Source organism: Fistularia commersonii, chromosome 12 (assembly GCF_037954325.1).
Source record: "Fistularia commersonii isolate RoL2024-O1a breed Wild chromosome 12, RoL_Fcom_v1.0, whole genome shotgun sequence".
In the NCBI taxonomy this organism is placed as follows: domain Eukaryota; kingdom Metazoa; phylum Chordata; class Actinopteri; order Syngnathiformes; family Fistulariidae; genus Fistularia; species Fistularia commersonii.
In genome coordinates this window covers 12,451,655-12,470,795 of record NC_141295.1, presented here as the reverse complement: position 1 = coordinate 12,470,795, position 19,141 = coordinate 12,451,655, and the positions used below count along the sequence as shown (strand labels likewise).

General features: G+C 43.8%; 2 protein-coding genes across 4 annotated transcripts in view; both read right to left on the bottom strand.

Annotated features, from left to right (window-relative positions):
* pik3r6 (phosphoinositide-3-kinase regulatory subunit 6) overlaps positions 1-1,357 on the bottom strand; it is a 28,198-nt gene extending 26,841 nt beyond the window's left edge. The window contains exon 1 of one of the 2 annotated variants that reach the window (XM_086157160.1): positions 1,288-1,357. The gene's annotated coding sequence lies outside the window, so the exon portion shown is untranslated. The remainder of the gene's footprint in view (positions 1-1,287) is intronic. The other variant, XM_086157162.1, reaches the window with a different exon arrangement.
* A 611-nt stretch (positions 1,358-1,968) lies between these two features.
* pik3r5 (phosphoinositide-3-kinase, regulatory subunit 5) overlaps positions 1,969-19,141 on the bottom strand; it is an 18,152-nt gene continuing 979 nt past the window's right edge. Inside the window, exons 2-18 of one of the 2 annotated variants that reach the window (XM_086157158.1) lie at positions 13,469-13,586; positions 11,332-11,447; positions 11,156-11,224; positions 10,584-10,722; positions 9,474-9,543; positions 9,220-9,394; positions 7,441-7,609; positions 7,275-7,343; positions 6,311-7,191; positions 6,056-6,181; positions 5,839-5,970; positions 4,890-4,983; positions 4,434-4,510; positions 3,791-3,884; positions 3,615-3,697; positions 3,414-3,529; positions 1,969-2,989 (exon numbers count right to left, since the gene is read on the bottom strand). In XM_086157158.1, the coding sequence (XP_086013284.1) occupies positions 2,839-2,989; positions 3,414-3,529; positions 3,615-3,697; positions 3,791-3,884; positions 4,434-4,510; positions 4,890-4,983; positions 5,839-5,970; positions 6,056-6,181; positions 6,311-7,191; positions 7,275-7,343; positions 7,441-7,609; positions 9,220-9,394; positions 9,474-9,543; positions 10,584-10,722; positions 11,156-11,224; positions 11,332-11,447; positions 13,469-13,568 (2,661 nt within the window). In that variant the 5' untranslated portion in view covers positions 13,569-13,586 and the 3' untranslated portion in view covers positions 1,969-2,838. The remainder of the gene's footprint in view (positions 2,990-3,413; positions 3,530-3,614; positions 3,698-3,790; positions 3,885-4,433; positions 4,511-4,889; positions 4,984-5,838; positions 5,971-6,055; positions 6,182-6,310; positions 7,192-7,274; positions 7,344-7,440; positions 7,610-9,219; positions 9,395-9,473; positions 9,544-10,583; positions 10,723-11,155; positions 11,225-11,331; positions 11,448-13,468; positions 13,587-19,141) is intronic. The other variant, XM_086157159.1, reaches the window with a different exon arrangement.

Sequence of the window (19,141 nt, the reverse complement as noted above, 5' to 3'; positions counted from 1 at the left end):
ATTCACACGTCATATAGAGATACAACATTCATCCTCTCATCCAGACATCAGTAAGACATACAAAATTCAGCCGTTCATTCCAATGTAATGGAGAAACATCCACATGTCACATACAGAGATATACAACATTCACCCTCTCATTCACACTTCATATAAAGATCCAACATTCATCAACTCACTCACACGTCATACAGATGTACAACCATTCACTCTTATGTCATATAGGGACATAAAACCATTCATCCTCTCATTCAGACATCATATAAAAACATACAACATTCACCCTCTCATTCATATGTGACGGAAAAAAGTAAACATTCAATCTGTCATTCACACATCTGAATAATATAGTATGTGTTGTTGTTGAAGCAGAAGCCGCCATGTGTATTAACCTACAATCTCTTCGAGGAACAAAATTCATTTAATCTATCCGTCCACTCAATGATGACTCAAATCGGGCAAAGCAACCTTTCCTGTTCTAAAGGGAGGAGCAAGATCGTTATGAATTAGACTACTTCTGGAGTGAATCGGAGGTTTTGGCTCTGCCATCAGTTGTTGTGGGTTTCCATGGTGAAAATAAGAGTTCAGAGACTGAGCTACTGATCTCACTATATGAGGAAAAATGTGATGCACAAAAGGGTCTTGTGCATGCATGCACACACACACACACACACATGAATGGACAAGTGCATGCACAGGAGCAAACCTACATCCCCCTTAAGCCTAAATTTGGAAACAGGAAGTCCAGTAATAAAACAAGGAAGCTGGAGGAAATCTAGCTGTGCTTTTAGACCAAAACAGCAAAGAGTTTGGGTTTGTTTTTTTTTTGGTTTTTTTTTTCGGGTTACTCAGGCACTGGTATTCAAAGTTCTGTTGACTGAAGAGGAAAATAAACAGTTTGCCACTCCCAGATTCTTACTATTGTTTTATATTTATATCTATTTTATTCCCAATACTTTGATAACATGGATTAAATGTCAAAGCAGGCATTCAGCTAAATTTAACGGTGCGTGGAGAGTTTCCAGCTGAGGTCACAAAGCTGACCGTCACTTTCATAAATAGTGAGTGACTAAGACTTAACAAGATTCAAATAAACAAGCAAAAAGTAACATTCAAATATAAATATTTAGCGCGAACACACTCACCGGGGTTAGTTTACCTGCACGACCTGCCTGCGTGTAAAAAAAAAAAAAATAGCACTTTTCTCCCTATTTGCAAAATAACCGATTTCTTTTCCATGTACTTAGAACAATATACGAGTTTATGAATTTCTCCAGGAAAACTCACCCCTTAAAATCTGCGATGACGAGCCCGGGGACAGGCGGTTTTCCCCCGGCGGTGAAGCGACAGGCGTCTGTCCGTCTCGCCAGCCTGACACTGACTGACTGCCAGACACTGACGCCGCCTGAACACAAGAGGCTGGCCTTTGGCCACGCCCACAAAAGCGGCCGACCAATGGCATGGCGGCATGGCACCATACGCAAGTTAGATAGATAGATAGATAGATAGATAGATAGATAGATAGATAGATAGATAGATAGATAGATAGATAGATAGATAGATAGATAGATAGATAGATCACACATGTCGATGTAAAGCATAAAAACATTTATTCAACTGGTTCACATACAATCATACAAAAAGTGGCGAATCTTCAAATTCCCAAATTTGGGTAAGAATATATGTATATATGCATCTATATGTTAATGTACCTTAAAAATCATCAAATGGATTTTCATCAAATGTCCCTGTGTTTCATTTCTACATGAGTTTTCTGCAGTGCTTCTTTTTCTGTGTTGGTCAGTTACTTAAGAAATAAGACAATGCATATTAAAAAAAAAAAAACATTATAATCTTCCAGAGCTGAAATCAAAAAAAGGGTTATTTTACCCCAAATGCATTCTCAGCTTTGTCACAGCAAATGCATGTGTTCATCCCCCCCCCCCCCCCCCCCCCCCCCAGCCTCAGGTCAAATCCATGTTATCACTGAGCGAAAAATAAATAACATCACAAATATTGCCACCTCTGCACTATGAGAGGAAATTTGATTACACCTGACGACAAACGTCTATTAGCCACAGCGCCTCCTGCTGCTTGTAATTACAGTTAAATAGTGACCTCATGGCAACTCCTTGTGAGAAGTATTATCAGTTAAAATCACTAAAAAAAAATGGTAGGATAAGAGCGTAAAAGTGAAAGCGAGCTACAATATGCAGGAAACTGGCCATAAAAAAAAATCTTTCCACTTTTCATCGCATCAAGCCCTGGATGCATTCAAATAATCGGTCTGACCCGCAGATGCAGGATGTCCCACAATCGTCTTGTCCATGGAGGACGATCAGTGTTCCGACATTTTGGTTTAACATTTCTGTTAAAGCTTCGTCTTTCCCGTAGGCGTCAGGCTGATTCATTACATGTTTTTTTGTTGCCATGCATGTGCAGAATGACAGTATTTACACTGATATGATTGTTGCTCTGGCCTCCTCTCAGCTCTGAAGCATACAAGGTCATGTGTTTTTTGGAAATTTGCTCTTCAGTTTGAAAATCCAGTCCAGCTTTGTCACACCGACTCCCTGCTGTTTTGTTTCGTGACGACTCTCTGCAGATTCCTGATGCCCGTGTGTTCATTGAAATGGTTCATTTCAAGTAACTGCCCTGAGGTTTGACACCCCGGCCAGAGGAAGTTGTACACAACACCTTCCCGGAACTCGGTGCTGTTAAAATGACTTTCGTCTTGCACACTTCGAGCTGATGCCAAAGTTGGGTCTTCTAAACCGTGAGAGGAGAGGTAACATGACCCGTGTGGGAACCACAGGGAGGTTCCGGTTCCTCACGCTTTCAGGGAAGAGCGCCGCTGAAAGTGACGATGGGCAGGCAGAGCAAGGAGCAGAAGGTCGGGTGGAGCGGCTGGATCTGAGATGAGAGCTGGGCCTTTCTCAGGTGCCAGTCGGTGGAACTGTCCGGTTTGTAGCATACGGAGATCTCACACCTTCACGAGACAAAAGGAGAATTACACAAATCACAAACCCAGAAGATGATGGTGACCCTGTGTGTGCTCTTGTTCATGGATGATCCCCGTTGGCAGACTGTTTAGTGAGCCCTTTCATAGGCTACTGTTTATTACTCAACTACTTTGACTGCAATGCCCAGCCTTTGCTGTGTGAATTGAAATTTACCCACCGTGGGACAATTAAAAGCATATTCTTTTCTATTCACAGGTCATATAAACACTCATGTCATTTACAGACATACAAGCATTCACTCTCAAAAAGTGGAGAACATGGAGACTCAACAAGGATTTCATCCACAGTTTCAAAAAGAACCTGAACCCTTTGACAGAACACTTCCTGGGAAACCCTTCACACACTGTATGCCCATGTGAAATCTCCCTTTGGTGTGTGTGAGTGTCATACCTGACAACACTCTGCAGTATTTTCTTCTCGTCTTGGTCCAGACACACTGCAAAGGTGGTTGTCCCGTCGCCGCTAAGCTGCATCTTGTCCACCTTCACCTCTGTCAGACTGAGCTGCTGTCGAAGCAGATCATGACAAAGAAATGTTTAGGGGAAGCTGCTGAAAAGTGCCAGATGGTGCAGCATATCTGTAGAAGCCCACCTGGTTGAAGCCTTTTTTGCTTTTACCGTTCTGCCTCTTAAGAACCTCTGTCATGGTAAGTTGAAGACACTCCATCTTTGAGTCTGACGGACCACAAGTATCAATGTTATCGTGTGACCTACAGCTGACATGATGCACCTCTGCGCAGATCATTGTGCCAATCGGGAGCTGCGTACCTAAATCCTCGGGATTCTTGCAGGCCTTGGTTAGGTTAACTGAAGTGCAGACTTTAGTCTCTCTCTTCCATTGACTTCTCCCGCTGATCACCACCTGGGCGGACGAAAAGGACACACCGCTGCTCAACTGGCTCGATAAAGCATACAAGTCAGGGTGTACACTTGTTGCTAACACATCTTTTGGTGTTTGGTAACTATATATATCACTTCCGATGGAAGGCGATGAGACGTATACCAAGTCAACTTGAGTTATACAAGCATACTGATGATGCTCCAGCGAGTCAGAGATGGAATAGGTTCTGGAGATAAAGTCAGACGTAGATGTACAGAGGTGGACCATGTACAGAGGTGGGACAGTAAAGATGTACTGCAGAAGGACGCTGAGGTTGGAGTTGCCAGGTAGGAGGAAGACCAGAGAGGGGATTTATGGATGGAAGGAAAGGGGAAAAGAAGTTAGCTGGTTTGCTGCTGATTTGTTTAGAGGATACAGAAGAGAGGGTTAGATGAAGATGACAGATGACCCCTGAAGTATTGGCATTCTTACTCATAAAAATGATGTTGCCAATGTACAGCGTTCAAGTCCAATTATTATAGTGTTATTAGACAAACATTTTAATGGAAATAGAAGGAGAACCCCACTCACCCTGTGATAAACCACATCCAGAATCAAGGGCAACGCTTCTCGGTCTCCATCGATGCCAAAACGTTTACTTGCAGTACCTAGACAAGGTGGGAATTTTTTTTTTTAACAAAATCAGCAAAGTGTAAAATTTGGTCTAAGGTGTGACTAATGTTCAAATATTTACATTAAAACAATCTGGCACTACAGTTTGATGACATTTCTTCTTTTTTAAAGGAATGGCATTCTGGGTTACAGAAAGAGTTACAGAAAGTGTTTCCATGAAGTTTGACTTCTCTGCCAGTTTAAAAGAAGTGAAATGCAATCACACCACAAAAGTAGAAGTAAAATGAGTGACAGTGCCGCCGGTGTTCCTCTGCGATAAATCTCGTCAGGTCTCAAGTTCACCGCTCAATCGACTGCACGGAAGGGCGTAATAGTGCACTCATTCCCACGTTTGACTGCGTGTGTTGTATTCACCCATTGCTTTGACGGCCCGTGTCCCGGCGGTGTGACCCAACTCAAGGGAGTGGACGAAAACCTCGGTCCTCCTCTCTCCGCTGGCCAACGTCAGCTGTGAGACACAAGGAAAACATCCCGTGGTCAGACGACCGTCTCAGAACAGTCTAATTTGAGTTATTTTCAGCGTTCATCACAGACAGACTTACTTGTGTTTACGACCGTGCCGAGGCTGGGATGTGTTTGAAATAGAAACATTGCATTGTGGATGTCTTGCCCTGCCATTGACTCACATCCAAAGTGATTGTCTAAATTGTAGCTTAAAAAAACATGCAAGGCAAGGCCGCAGTGATTTGGGTCAGGAACTCATGCCTCTCACTTTTCCTATCCTGTCTACAGGAATGTCCCATCATCAATGTTTTATCGAAACATTATATAGGGGCTTCGCTTGATCTACTTCTGCTGTCCTGCCAGCTGTAAACAATTATTATTTCTTTTATTAATACTAAAGCTATCATTATATCATGTCAGCTTCCAGCATCTAGCAGTGCTACTGTGATTATTCGTATGAGATCATCCTTGCCCGTCCCTCCCAACTCTCATACCCCACCCTGTCGGGAGCACACTCTTGTTTTCTATCATTTTCAGCATTTTCAACCAGTCCTTCCTTTTACCCAAACTGGTCAAGGAAGATGGCCGTCCGCACTGAGCTGGGATGTGTCCAATGTTTCTGCACCAGTAAAAGACAAATATGTCCTTGGTGTTGTTGCTCATGGGGGGATGTTGGGTTTCTGTGGATCATCTTATGTGTAGTCCAAATTTTGACTTGATTAACTCTTGTCCATCGTAAGTGTCCAATAGGACATGGTTTCAACTCCTCGCCCAATCAGTTCACTCTTGATCTCGGGGTTGCGTGTGATGATGTGTGTGTGTGTGATGCGTGTGTCTGTTTTGACAGAGTGTGTCAAACCTCAGCTTGGTAGAGTTGGATCAGAGCTGGCCGAACAGCGTAGCGACAGTAGTAAAGGACCAAATCGGCCAAGATGGGCAAACGTTTCTCGTACGAGCCGTCGTACGATTTGGACTCGGTCTTTGATGTTTGCTGCAAACACAAAACAAAATATTGAATTCACTGTGATTTATTTAGCAAAATCAAATCTGGCGATGTGACAAATTCGGGTCTCTACCTGGCAGACGATGTTGGCGGGTAAATTTAGGAGGCTTAGAGTATTTCTTTCATACCAAGGGTCCAACATTCCGAGCAGATAAGCAATGTCATTGGTGCTGTCCATCGTCCCATTGAGGAGAAGATCCTGTTTGAGAAGACGCATGAATTAAAACCACACAATTGAAAAAGTTGTTTAACTATTGATTGAACCACGTGGGTTTAGCCAAACAGTGGAGTGGATGCGAAGGTCGGGTTGCCATTTTTCTCCACTTACATTAGACAGGGACAATTCTTTCGGCGATCGTACAACAGGACTTGGACACTTGAGAGTCCTCGTGCTGTCTTTCCTCACAGGCACAAAGTAAAACTGGAGTTTGAAAGCCTTGCTGAGACGCGGACATGAGCTCTCTTTTTGCCGCAGGCTGTTGTAGGCGCGTGCCACCTTCCCCGCGACAGGATCCGTACCAAACACCACCACCCTCAGCGTGGTATTCTTACTGTCCTCATCGATGCTGAGGATAGGCCTCCTTCGGAAGCAAACGTGCTTCTGAGTCTGGTTCTGTGAATTTAGGATATATTCGGAACTTCGCGAGCGTACTTGCTGGGGCAGAGAGTTGGACCGTTTCTTTTGCACCATCGGGAGATCTTTTGATTCCGTGTTTCCCAAGCTTTTGACGCGGGACAGTGGCCGGGGGCTGTTGGGCTTCGTGAAGAATCGGTACAAGTGCTGGCTGAGACGAGCGGAGGATTTGGTGGACTTTGGGGAGCATTTCTCCGGGACGGGAGAAGAACAGATGTCGTCAAAATCCTCACAAAAGTCACTATCGGCTCCGGAGGTGATAGAAAAGAGAGATGAGCCGTACTGTTCCGAGGCCACTGACAGTGTGGAAAACATGGAGTCTTTGGAGGCCGTCGACAAGGAGGAGATGGTGGAGAACGTAGAGGCGCGGTGATGGTCGATTCGGCCGCTCGGGATGGCGGCCACTGCGGGCAACTCCACCTCCTGCTCGTCCTCTTCTTTTCCTTCCGGCTCTTCATCCTGTATGTCAATCTCCGTCAAATCGTCTTCCGCATACTCGTCAATGCTGCTGTCTTCCAGCTGCCCGTTGGTAACAACGTCATCGGGATCATGTTCCAGGAGGTTGTTCAGAACATCTGCAGGCATCAAACGAGACACAAATCAAACCAATGCAGTCGCTGAGAATAATTCTTGCACGTCTCAGTGATAGGTACTTTACCAAAGTTATCCTTTTCCCAATGGAACATATAACATTTGGCGGTTGGAAGGGGTAACGTCTGAAGCATCCCTAAAAGGGTCAACAGAAAATGCACAGGGAGTTAGACGCCAAACCACACCAGGTACTCCAACATGGAAAAAAGCTGGATGGTAAAAGATTCTCTTGCCATCAGACTTTCTTCTACTGGAGGTGGGTATGCTCAGACTCTCCCTCAGTTCCTCCAGTCCCTGGATGACGTGGCTGCGTCCCTCCTGGGGATCGCTCAAGGCTGTAGCCTTCTCCAAGATGTCACTCACCGTGGAGAAGATGGCTCCAAGCTCGGTCACATTTTTAGCCTGCGGGGTATTCGTGGGATGTTGTTGTAAAGGTACACAGGTACACGTCCCTTCTTTAAATAGCAGCAGAAGGTAACTTGGCTTCTGTGAAGTTACGTGTCAATTTTGAAGTACTTCTAAACTTTATCTGTATAGCATATCATGCACTCGGGTCTATCCCAGCTGTCATTGGACGAGAGACCTACAGCCATTCACTCATTCATATGTCTGGTTTCCAATGAACCAACTGCATGATTTTGGACTGTGGGGAGGAAATGAGAGAACCAGGAGGAAACTCACACAGGAGAACATGTAAACTCCGCCCAGAAATGTCCAGAGCCAGGGACCCTTTTGTTGTAACCAATGAACCACTATGCCCCCCTTATATACGTAAAAATGTATGTGTATGTGTGTGTATAATACATAAATATATATAGTTATTTGTTTATACATGTATTTGCTTAACAAGGGTGATTAAACAAGTTGAAAAGTTGAAAAGACCAAAATAAACTCACTAAACTTACAAACTAATCTTGTACCAACTTCTGAAGTACAATGGCCCCTTAGAATACGAGTCACTTTAAATATGAATATTTTAAGATACGAAGTGCGATTCCACCAAATCTTATCTCTGACATGACAAAAAAAATCATGATAAGAATAAGAGAGAGAGAGTAAAACAAAATTCGTGCAGTATGCAGCAAGCAAGCTCCTGCAACTCAAATACGCATCATGACACCGCCGCGTCATCTGAATTGGCGTTATTTGGTGCTCTCACCTAAAAGAACTTCTTCTCCTTTTGGCTTTCCCCTTCGGGGGTCGCCGCAGCAAATTAACCTCCTCCATGTTACCCTATTTTCTGTATCCTCCTTTCTCACACCAACCAACTCTTTAACCTCTATCATTATGTCCCTGAATCTTCTCTTTGGTCTTCCTCCAGACTTCCTGCCTGGCAGCTCCAATTCCAGCATCCGTCTGCCAATATATTCAGTATCCCTCCTCTGTACATGACCCAACATTCTCAGTCTGTCTTCTCTGACCTTTTCTCCAAAACATAGAACGTGCTATTCCTCTATATATATATAGACGATAGACCCATTCCTAATTCTATCAATCCTGGTCACGCCCAAAGAGAACCTTAGCATCTTCATCTCTGCGACTTCTAGTTCTGCCTCCTGTTTTTTCATCATTGTAACTGTTTCTAGGCGATTCATCATCTCTGGTCTCACCACTGTCTTGTACACCTTTCCTTTCATTAGGGTGCGTGGCATCAATTTATATCTTTGTGCCTATTTTGTGTGTGGTTTTTTTTTAATAATCATCATGGGCCCTAAGGAAGCAAGTGGTGAGGCAAGTGGTGAACCCAGAAAGAAGATGCTTTCTATGGAAATTAAGCACGAAATAATAATGAAGCATGTGGTGTAGGTGTGAATGACATCACATGTGAATTATTTTGCAATTAATTTGTTTCAAATTAATTTGTTTTCTATTATTTTAAATTGAGAAAATTCTTTCAAGATAAGAAAAAAATCTGCACACGAACCCAGTCCTAGAACAAAGTAAATTAGCATCTGAAAGGACGACTGCATATCCCAAATATTGAGTCTTGCAGAACAGGTGGCAGCACAGACCTGCAGGGCATTCTGGACACTGTGCAGGGGATACTTGGTGCCGAGCGTGGACTGGAAGGCGTGCTTGATCAGGGTGACGTACGTCTCCTTCTGCGAGTGCTGGATGCGGCTGAGCTGCTCGGCGACGGAGAGGAAGTCAGCGGGCACGTCGCTCGGGTTCATCAAAAGCACAGTCCTGAAGGGCGATTGGATCGGAGAGGGTCAGAGGTCACGCCCACGCATCATCAAAAGACCAAAAGTTCGAGCGGACATACATCGTCTTGGAGCGCAGGCCGAGGGTGTCGAGGTCCTGCTCTTCTCTGACAAGTCTCTGAAACGAGATCCCTTTGACGGGGAAAGAAGAATTTGATTTTTGTGATATGACCGGGAAACAGCAAACAGCGTCAGTCTGTAAAGCAGTCTCTCAGGAACAGATAGAACGTGACAAATCTTTTCAAAACCTTCTTGTCTTGGCAACTGGACTTGAATTTCTTCACTTGAAGACGTTTCATATCTCATCTGAGAGGCTTCTTTAGTTGTAAACCAAAGAAACCTCTTCAATGAAGAAAATTCAAGTCCAGTTCCAAAGACAAGTAGGTTTCGACAAGAATTCACCATGACCTGGATGACTGAGACTCTCCACAGGCAACGTGACAAGCCGCTACTCCACTGAGTTACCGAACAAATGAGCCATTGTGAAAAGAGAATCACAACACGTCAAAAGGATCTTCACGGTAAATCGTGATTGTTTTTATCCATGAGTTACACATTACATAAACAGACATGAGACAATGTTACTGTAAATGTATTCTGTCATGTTTGGACTAGTTTTTTGGGCTTGTTATGTCAAGCAGCTTCTCCATCTGATTTGACAATTATACATAGAAATAGGAAATTACGATAATATGGATGAAACTAGAAACAAGGAGTGATTTAATTTAAGTCAGTGACAAGTTGAAAACTTACAGCTTTAAAATTAAAAAATGCTCTTAAAAAGCAGTGCTGCTTTTTTTCTATTTTCTCAAACTAGTCCGGACACTCGTCCCAGACTTACAAAAAGCAGCGTCCTTGCGTGGGTTTCACTGTGCAACAGTGTCACGATGCAGGAAATCACGAGGAATTGTGCACGAGTGTCGGGCAGGGGAAGCAGACTGTTTGCGGTGGCAGCATCAATGAGCATGAATGAAGAACTTTGTGATTACTTCATTGATATGCCATTCTGACAATGCAACACAACAGGAAGTCCAGCGAATCCTCGATGCAGTCGCACTTCTCGTCACGGCCACAAGGAGGAGAGCAAAGACAGGCTTTGGAACGGGACGCAACCTCTCCGAGCGCCCAGAGCGAGTGCGGCTTTTAGAATGTGTATAAATGTTTTTATTTACCAGGCGCCTTCATCTCCAATTGCAAAGTGGAGAGGAGGTTTGTGCAGACGCTGCAGTAAGGCTCAGGCCATGTGAGGAAGCCATGGAAGACCTCGATGGCCTCCTCCAGCAGCTCCATGTCCGGAGGGCAGTAGGGCGTCTGCGAGCAAAGCAACAATTGCATCAGGGCTCATATTATTGGTGGATTTTTGGCAAATAATGAGGATTTGACAATTATTTTCTTGACTTTTCGTTACTGTATGGTGGAATTGGCATTTTCAATTTGTTTTTTTAATAGAGTTCTTGGTGGCATTTAACAACCAGGAAAAAAAAACCCATTTGGCTCTTTGAATTAAATAACATTCGGCTTATTTTGATTCATCAGCTGACGGTTAAGAGGTTTCATCGGCCACCGGGAAGCTTTATACATGACTCACACACAAGTTTGCAATTTGCATAAAGCAGAAGTAAAATTACGTAATCAAGTAAAATAAATTGGGAAGAAAGACGTTATGGGACTTCTTGGTAAAATGGTGACATGTTTTCTTTCTTCCCATCAATTATCAGTTACACCTGAAAGAGGATGTTCATACCTGCAGGAGCGTGGAGGTGAACATGATGGCCAGAGGAGCCACAAGCTCGTATCGGCACTTCTCCTGAGCCTTCACGCACATCGGGGGCGGCCGGCAAAGAAGAAGTTAAGTCAAAACAGTGCTTCTGTTTCAACTTTAATGGGAATGGTCTTGCAGTGAACCGTTTCTTTTCTCACCTCTTTGGCCTTTTGAATTATCTGTTGCAAAAGAATGAGGAAGTTCTGCGGGTCCCTCCTCACCAGCTCCTCCAGGCTCCATCGGTTCATCGACTGGTCGGCCGAGCAAGTCAGAACTGAAAAGGAAAAAATCTTTTCAGGAGGGCTGAAGATACAAAGGTGTCTTTTTCAGTGTCAGAATATGTTTTACACCCATTGTTTGGAGCAAGCTTGTCCACCGCTGAAGTTGTTAAAACATAGAAATGCCCAGTAGACACATTACTAATTGTCTAAAACCATTGACTGAGATCATCCTGTTTTTTTCCCTGTTTTTTCAAGTTGCGCCGAAGACTCCTGAACATCTGTAACACGGGATAGTTTTCCAAACCTCACTCAAGCCACATCCTCCAATGCAAGGTTCCCTTGTTTGTTATCTGTTGAAAAAGTTGGTTGAAACCTTAACCCTCGTGCGATCTTAACATTGTATTTACTCCCCTTGTCCTACGGGTCAAAAATGACCCATAAGACAATCTTTGGACCCTAGCAGTGTACAGCCCACTTGGAAACATAAACAAAAAAGAAGTATAACTTTTTCTAATTATGGGGTCTCTTTAGGAAAAGTCATAAAATTTCAAGTTGGAAAAAAATAGGTTAAGGTGTTTTTTCTACAGCTAAACATGGTATTGCATCATTTTTTACCCGAAAGACAACACAAGGGTTAAAAAAAAATCGTAAGCGCTGAACAGCTGATGGGTTTGGCCGCACGGGAGACACTTAAAAAGTCAGCCTGTCTTTCTAACAAGTCATCCAACAGGAAAAGGAGCCAATCCAAATGTGATGTTGAGATTCTCCCATCAGATGGCACGTGTTGGCTGTTAAAGATGTCACACTGAGATGGTTTAGACCTGGACAGAGGAGGGATGGTGAAGATCCAGGTAGAAGGATGCTGAGGTTTGAACTGCCAGGTAGGAGGACTAGGGGGAAAGCAGGGGGGATGATTTATAGAGAAGTGAAAGAGGACAGGAAGTTCGTCGGTGTGAAAGAGGAGGCAGGTGATTGGCTATGGTGACCCCTGTGGTGAAGGGACCAGCCCAAATCCAGAGAAGAAGCAATCTTTTTTAATGAACAGTAACGGCATACTATATCACACCATCATGAGCCTTCATGTCACTTCACTCTCACTGCGGTCGGTGTCACCGCTTCCTCCCAGCTGTCTATTTATACGACTTCCTACAGCAGCCGATAATTAAGTAAACAAGCATCTCAGACACTCGCAAACATCCAGCCTTTACCCTCCACGTGCAGGCAAAGCAAGAAAAGATGGACTTTTACAAATGCTTGTGGCTCATGCCATGTTTTTTTTGACAGGCTTTGACTCCAATGGCTGGTTTTGGAAATGTTTTCGTATTCTGGATTTCACTTTTCTATGTTTTCCACGATTTGCCGAAAACAAACCGGCTCTGTTTTGTTTTTTTTTGGAGGGGGGGGGTCGAATCGAGACCATCACATGGTCGGATCGAGAGTTGCCACACATCTGGACCTGCAACCGTCATCAAAGTAGCAAATAAAACAGTGATTGATAGACAAATAAATCAATAAAAAAAGCGCTTCATTTTCAAGAGGGTGCCTCTCTTCATTGGTTGTAATAAATTCGATCCATTCCAGGATGAACCTGACCTCTTGCCAAGTGATGGCTGAGATAAGCTACAGCAGAATTCGATTAAAATAGCAGGGCGCGCGTTATCGCCCTCAGCCTCCTCGTGGTGTGAGGGTTAGCTAACCTTACTAACCTTGGTGTCCAAACATTAGCGATGACCTTTGATTGTTGGGTGTCAGGAAAGCGAGGAGAGATAAAATTAACCTATTTCTTTGAAAATACTGTCCTTAAATCAACCCTGATAAAAAAAATAAATAAATAAATAACATAAAAAAATCAAAGTCAGCTTTATTGTCAATTTCTCCGCATGTACCATACGGTGACATAAAATTAACAAAATAATAATAGAGTGCAAATTAAACAGGACAGTGCACTTTTACATTAAACAGTAAACAAACTATAAGATATAAAGTGCACGCAGATACAAACTGTTGATAAGGTGAAAGATAACATTTGACACAATGAAGCGTCTGCCTCTTCTCTGGACTCTGAATATCTCACCGTTCCATTGGCTCGCCGCTGCCGAGCTTTGTCTCAGGCCATCTAGACATCGGTCCAGAGCGTGCTGGATCCTGTCCTCTGTGCATGAGGTGTGCTGCATAGTCACTGCTCAGGTCGTCTGCAGAGGGAAGACAAGGCCGTCAACAGATTGATTATTCCCATCGATCTAATAATGTCTCCCGCCAAATCCCTGGCTTGATGTACCACTGCAGCCCTGCTAGGCCACGTGTCAAACTAAAGGCTCGTGGGCCAAATGTGGCCCTTGAGAATATCTTAAAAGGTCTGGTTGTCTCAAAATAAATAGGTCAAACATGTGCGTTGACCACAAACTACATTTCCCACAATTCATGCTGATCATGTTACCCGCAAAATGACGGCGTCCCGCCATTAGATAGCAGTGTATCCATATCAATGCCATTTTTAACAAGTAAAACTGAGAAATACAAATGATCCCTAAATCTCCAGGAAGAAAAAAGCTGATTCTGATGGAAGGCTGTTTCAAGAAAGATGAAAATGCATATGTAACATTTTGGAATTGAATGAATAATAAATTCAGAGTTATTTAACATGAAGGAGTAGTTACATTTCTTTGACGTTGCATTTGGTTAGATTTATACCGTTACCATTACACGTGCCCCTTTGAGGGCAACCATTACGCTGACGTGGCCCTCTGTGAAAATGAGTTTCACACCCCATGCTAGCCATATAGTAGAACAAAAATATTAAAGCTGCTATTGTATCATGTCACTTATTAGCATGTAACTGTTAGTGCTAATTTTATTATTAGCATGACAGCATAGCTGTCCCTCCCAACCCTCACACCCCTCTCCTGTCTCTATCACATTCTTGCTTTCGATCTTACTCTCAATCTCCCGGTCGAGGCAGATGGCCACCCAAATTGAGACAGGATCTGTCCAAAGTTTCTGCACTAGTAAATAATGGTTGTTTCCTCGCGGCTTTCCCCAAGTGCTTGTTCACGTCGAGGGGATGTTTGATGCAAGATTATTTTAAATCAGGGGTCCCCAAACTTTTTCCTGCGAGGGCCAAATAACTTTTGCCTTCTCTGACGGGGGGCCGAGCCAGTTTGTAACAAAAAGTGCTACAATCGCAGAGGTGTCTAAACGTAAACATTTATCGTTTTCCAGGAAGCTACACATAACCAAAAATTAACCTTTTCTGTGATCTTGACAGGAAAAAAAAAAAAAAATCATAAAAAATAAATACTAACATTATCAATTAAACAAATAACACAATTAATGAAATAAATAATAACCAAATGACCCTTTACAAGTTTTTCACTGAAAAAACAACCAGGGAACATTAACTTTCTTGTAGACACAATTGTTTGCAGCCCTCTCATATCAAATTCACTGTGAAAACCAGAGAGCAAGCAGGCTATGAAACCAAGCTGATACCAACACAACACATTTCACTACCAGTATGGTTGTAGAACGGACTTTTTCCCAGTAGATTTCATTATGATTATACTTGCATTATTATTTGCATGATGATTATAAAATCATAATGCATCTCCGGTATTGTTCAGGGGCCGGGCAAAATGTGGAGGCGGGCCGTATTCGGCCCCCGGGCCGTTGTATGGGTACAACTGTCTTAAAGAGTACGGTCCACATCTGCTCTACATGGAAAAAGTCATCAGACAACTGATGTATAAAGAAATAAAATCTGACTTGACCGTTTTTTACACAAAGACAAGTGAAAACATGACTAAGAAGATGATCGATCAAAACAGGATATTTGCCCGTGCTGTTATGTTGTCACCATAGTTGCGAAAATCATGCAGAAGAGTGTGAATAAATGGAATGCCTGTTGAGCAGTTTTGCCTAAAATCATTGCGGGGGAGGCCACAAGTCTGCAAAACATCTTTATCGAGCATGTCCTTAATTTATCTATCCATCTATTCGTCATTAGACAATACTAGTAACACAGTGTGATGCGTTAAAGGGAATATAAAGCCTTGCTATCAACAGTTCTCCATCACGTCTTCATCCATGACTTGATCAGGCGTTCAACCACAGTCTCTAAACTCTAAGCGCGCCGGTATATTTGACTGTTTTTCATGCAGAAAGTGAGGACAACCCAGGTGTGGCAAGTTGTTTCAGTTCTGTAATGAAGACATCACCCTGCCGATACTACACGTGTAGTGACATAAGGGGTAGGTCCCGCCAGCGAGAACAACGGTCGAGTGTCGGCTTGACGAAAAACCGACTCACTATGAAGCAAGATTGCGTGTCTCCCTATTCAGAAATGTGAAGAAAAAAAAAAAGGATAGAATTTTAAAATGATTTTGTATTTAAACCCATGTGAAGCAACAGCGTGACAATATAGCTTTTTGGTAACTTTTTTTTTTTTTCTTTTATGCTATTATTATCTCGGAAAATCTAAAGGGTCGTTTTCAAAATGACATCAGCAATGTTTTTCAAAATTTCCCTCAGAATGCAAAAAAAAAAATTCCCGTATGACTTCAAAAGCAAGAAATATAAGTCAACACACGCCTCCGCACAGAGTGCAGCCTTATCAAGTGCACACACTAACACACACATTCAACCACAGCCCGAACGCACCGCGTCAGTGGCCTCGCTTTCAGGGAAGGCGATAGGGAAGAGGCACAAGAGACCGATGTGGTTTTGGGGGGATGGGGGGGAGGGGGGCATAGGGATGTAGGTCACCACAGCAACAATCAAACAATGATTCCAGCGGCTTCAAAACATAAACAATGTATCCATGTCAGCCATTTCTCACCAGCCCTCACTTCCCCAGAGCCACATTGTGTCTAAGAGGTGTCCCGAGTAGCGGTGAGCGGAGGCGTAGAAGCCTCACGTGTTGGATACTCATGCCGAGGGCTTCAGCCATTGTGAGGGCCGGCGAAGAGCTGGATGGAAGCCCAGTGAGAGTGGAAGGAACTAATAAGTCAGAGCTGATGACTCCTGTGTCCGGGGTCGGGGCTCGGTGACGACAAGTAACGGTAATAAAAGAGGCGAAGGGCTCAAATAAGTAGGACATATTTGGATGCAGAGGAGTCATTGTTCACTGTGCATCGTGATGCCGGGCTAAAGGGATGAAAAGTTGGAAAAAAAAAAGCTTAAAAATCTCACCTTCTGGGGGCAACAGGCAAGGTTTCGGGGTTTATTTCTTTTTCTTTTTTTTTCAATCAAGAAACAGATCTGTGAATAGAAATGGAGCTGGGAGATAGCACTGGATAGCACTGGCTAGTTATCGCACCATGCACTTCTCTCATCCAAACCGCATTTCCTATCCTGTCTGTCCGTTCATCAATGATTGGTCGAGGCAAAGTCAAGGCGCCATTGTCACCAAGTTCTCGCTCACGGGTGAATGTTGGCTCTCTGTAGATCGTCTTGAAGAGGCGGTTCAGGTCTGCTCCACATGGAAGGCATCGTCAGACAACACTGACTTGAAAGTAGTGTTTGTCCTTTTGCAGCATTGTAACTGCGGAGGAGTTGAAAATCAATGTGCTTCCACGCTTAGTCGCGATAATAACGCAGTAATAATAACCATTTCATGGCCTAAACACACGAGTTCACGGCATGAATTTCACCAACAACACATCAAGCGATCCAAAAATTTCACAAATCTGTCATCCGCCAATATCTGGAAATTTTCCACTGCATTTCCAGAATATCATAACACGCGTCGAGATGTTGTAAACGCCTGCGTCTGCAGGGTTTCATAAGAGGATATGAGTGGCATGTCCCCAAAAAGCAAACCAGGCCACTTCCACTTTTTTTTTTTTTTTTTTTAAAGTGTTTGTGACTCGCAAACAGTCGAGATAATAACAAGCATGTTGACCGGAGGGGAGGAACGGTGTGCGGTAGATGTCACCGGTGATGTTCACCCTTCGGCGAGACAGCCGCTCCTCCTCGTCGGACTTCCACCCCGTGTCGCCCTCCACGCTGTCCGTTTACTTCGCCGCTTCGCGGGGCTGCTTCCCATCGGATGATCCCATTACCAACCGCTTCCTCACAGGAAGGCCGCTTCCCATGCTCAGCTGAGGAAGCAGGTGCCTCCCTATTGTTGTACTGTGATCAGACTCCCAGATATACTCCCACAGGCCAGAGAGGACAGCTCCAGTGTGTATATCTAAATTCAATTTGCGTGTGTTAGTCCAGTCCCCCCCCCCCCGATGATTGATTAAGTCTGCTTTTCCGTATCCAGTCTCCCTCTCCGCTGACCTCGCACGTGAGAACCGTCCTCGTACGGTTTTCGGAAGCGACAGCGGCCCACCTCAAAAGCGACCGTGGGTAACTAAGTGTTTCCCTTTATTTCACAGAAGTGCCTACCATTGAGAATTGACGATTTTGAATGGGGGGAACTCTCGGGTCGAGCCGGAGGCCGAGAGGGGCGGAGGGCTGCCTCATTGTTCCTGACAAAAACCTCACCGCCGCCGAGGTATTTTATTTGGCAGGCCGGGGGATTAATGCGAACGACAGAGACTCGGACATCCTCGGGGATGTTAACAGTTCAATTATTGGCGGATTATCGGCTCGGTAAACTAAAACGGGTCAACAGAGTCCGACGAAATGAATGAATAATTTTTTTTTTACACATATTACGTTGATAAAGTCGGGAGCCTCCTTGTATGCTGTGCTTTATGAATCATTCATTCATTATCCATATCGCTTATCTTGGGCTCTGGGTTGCTGGAGCTTATCCTAGCTGTCATTGGTGGAGACGCAGGGTCACCCTGGAACGCTCGCCAGCCGATCACAGAGACATGAAACCATGAATTCACTCATTCACGTCATATAAAGACATGCAACCATTCACTCTTTCGTTCACATACCATATAGAGACATGAAACCATTCATTCCCTCAGGGTCGTCAGCTCAACTAGAATCAAACCGGTGACCGTCTCACCACGAGACGGCAGCGGTAGACCGCGGCACCAGCACAATTTTTAATTTGGATGTGTGAAATAAATGTTTTTTTGACAGCTTTGCTGAATTATGACTTTGCCTCATGATGAAAAGCTTGTTCTGCAGGCTGACACTTAATATGAGCCACTGACCTTAATTGATGTCACATTTACGGAAAAGGCAATATTAAAGAAGCCCACCGGAAATCCAGTTGTGTTTACCACACACACACACACGCGCACACACAGAACTGCTCTGAAATATGTCAACCATACTTCAATGGGAAATAGAACACAGATGTTTTGAACACTCTCCATATCTGGTAAACAATAACCATTTGCAAATACTGCTTCGGCCATTAGCTATTGTTATTTCACAACAAGGGGTGTGTGTGTGGGGGGGGTTGTAATTGCCTTCAGCTGATTGTGTAAATGCACTTTTTTCTCCATGAATACTGCCGATCCTTTCCTGTTGTTGCATCAGAACAGCATGACAATGCCATCCGCGGCATTGTAATGAACAATAATGGTGTATTTCATGATCAGAACTCACTCCAGCGTCGCTGACAAACATCTCCAAATCGATGATGTGCATTGCTTGTACGAGATAGCCAATTAAAACGACCAACACCGGACAGGTCAGAACGTTGCGGTTCGAAAACACTGGCCGAATATTCAGATTTATTGACTGAATTATTTAATAACTGGTGTTCAAAAAGAGTTTGTTGGCTGTCATATGGAGGTTGCACGGAAACGATGCATTTAGCATCTTGCCTATCCTG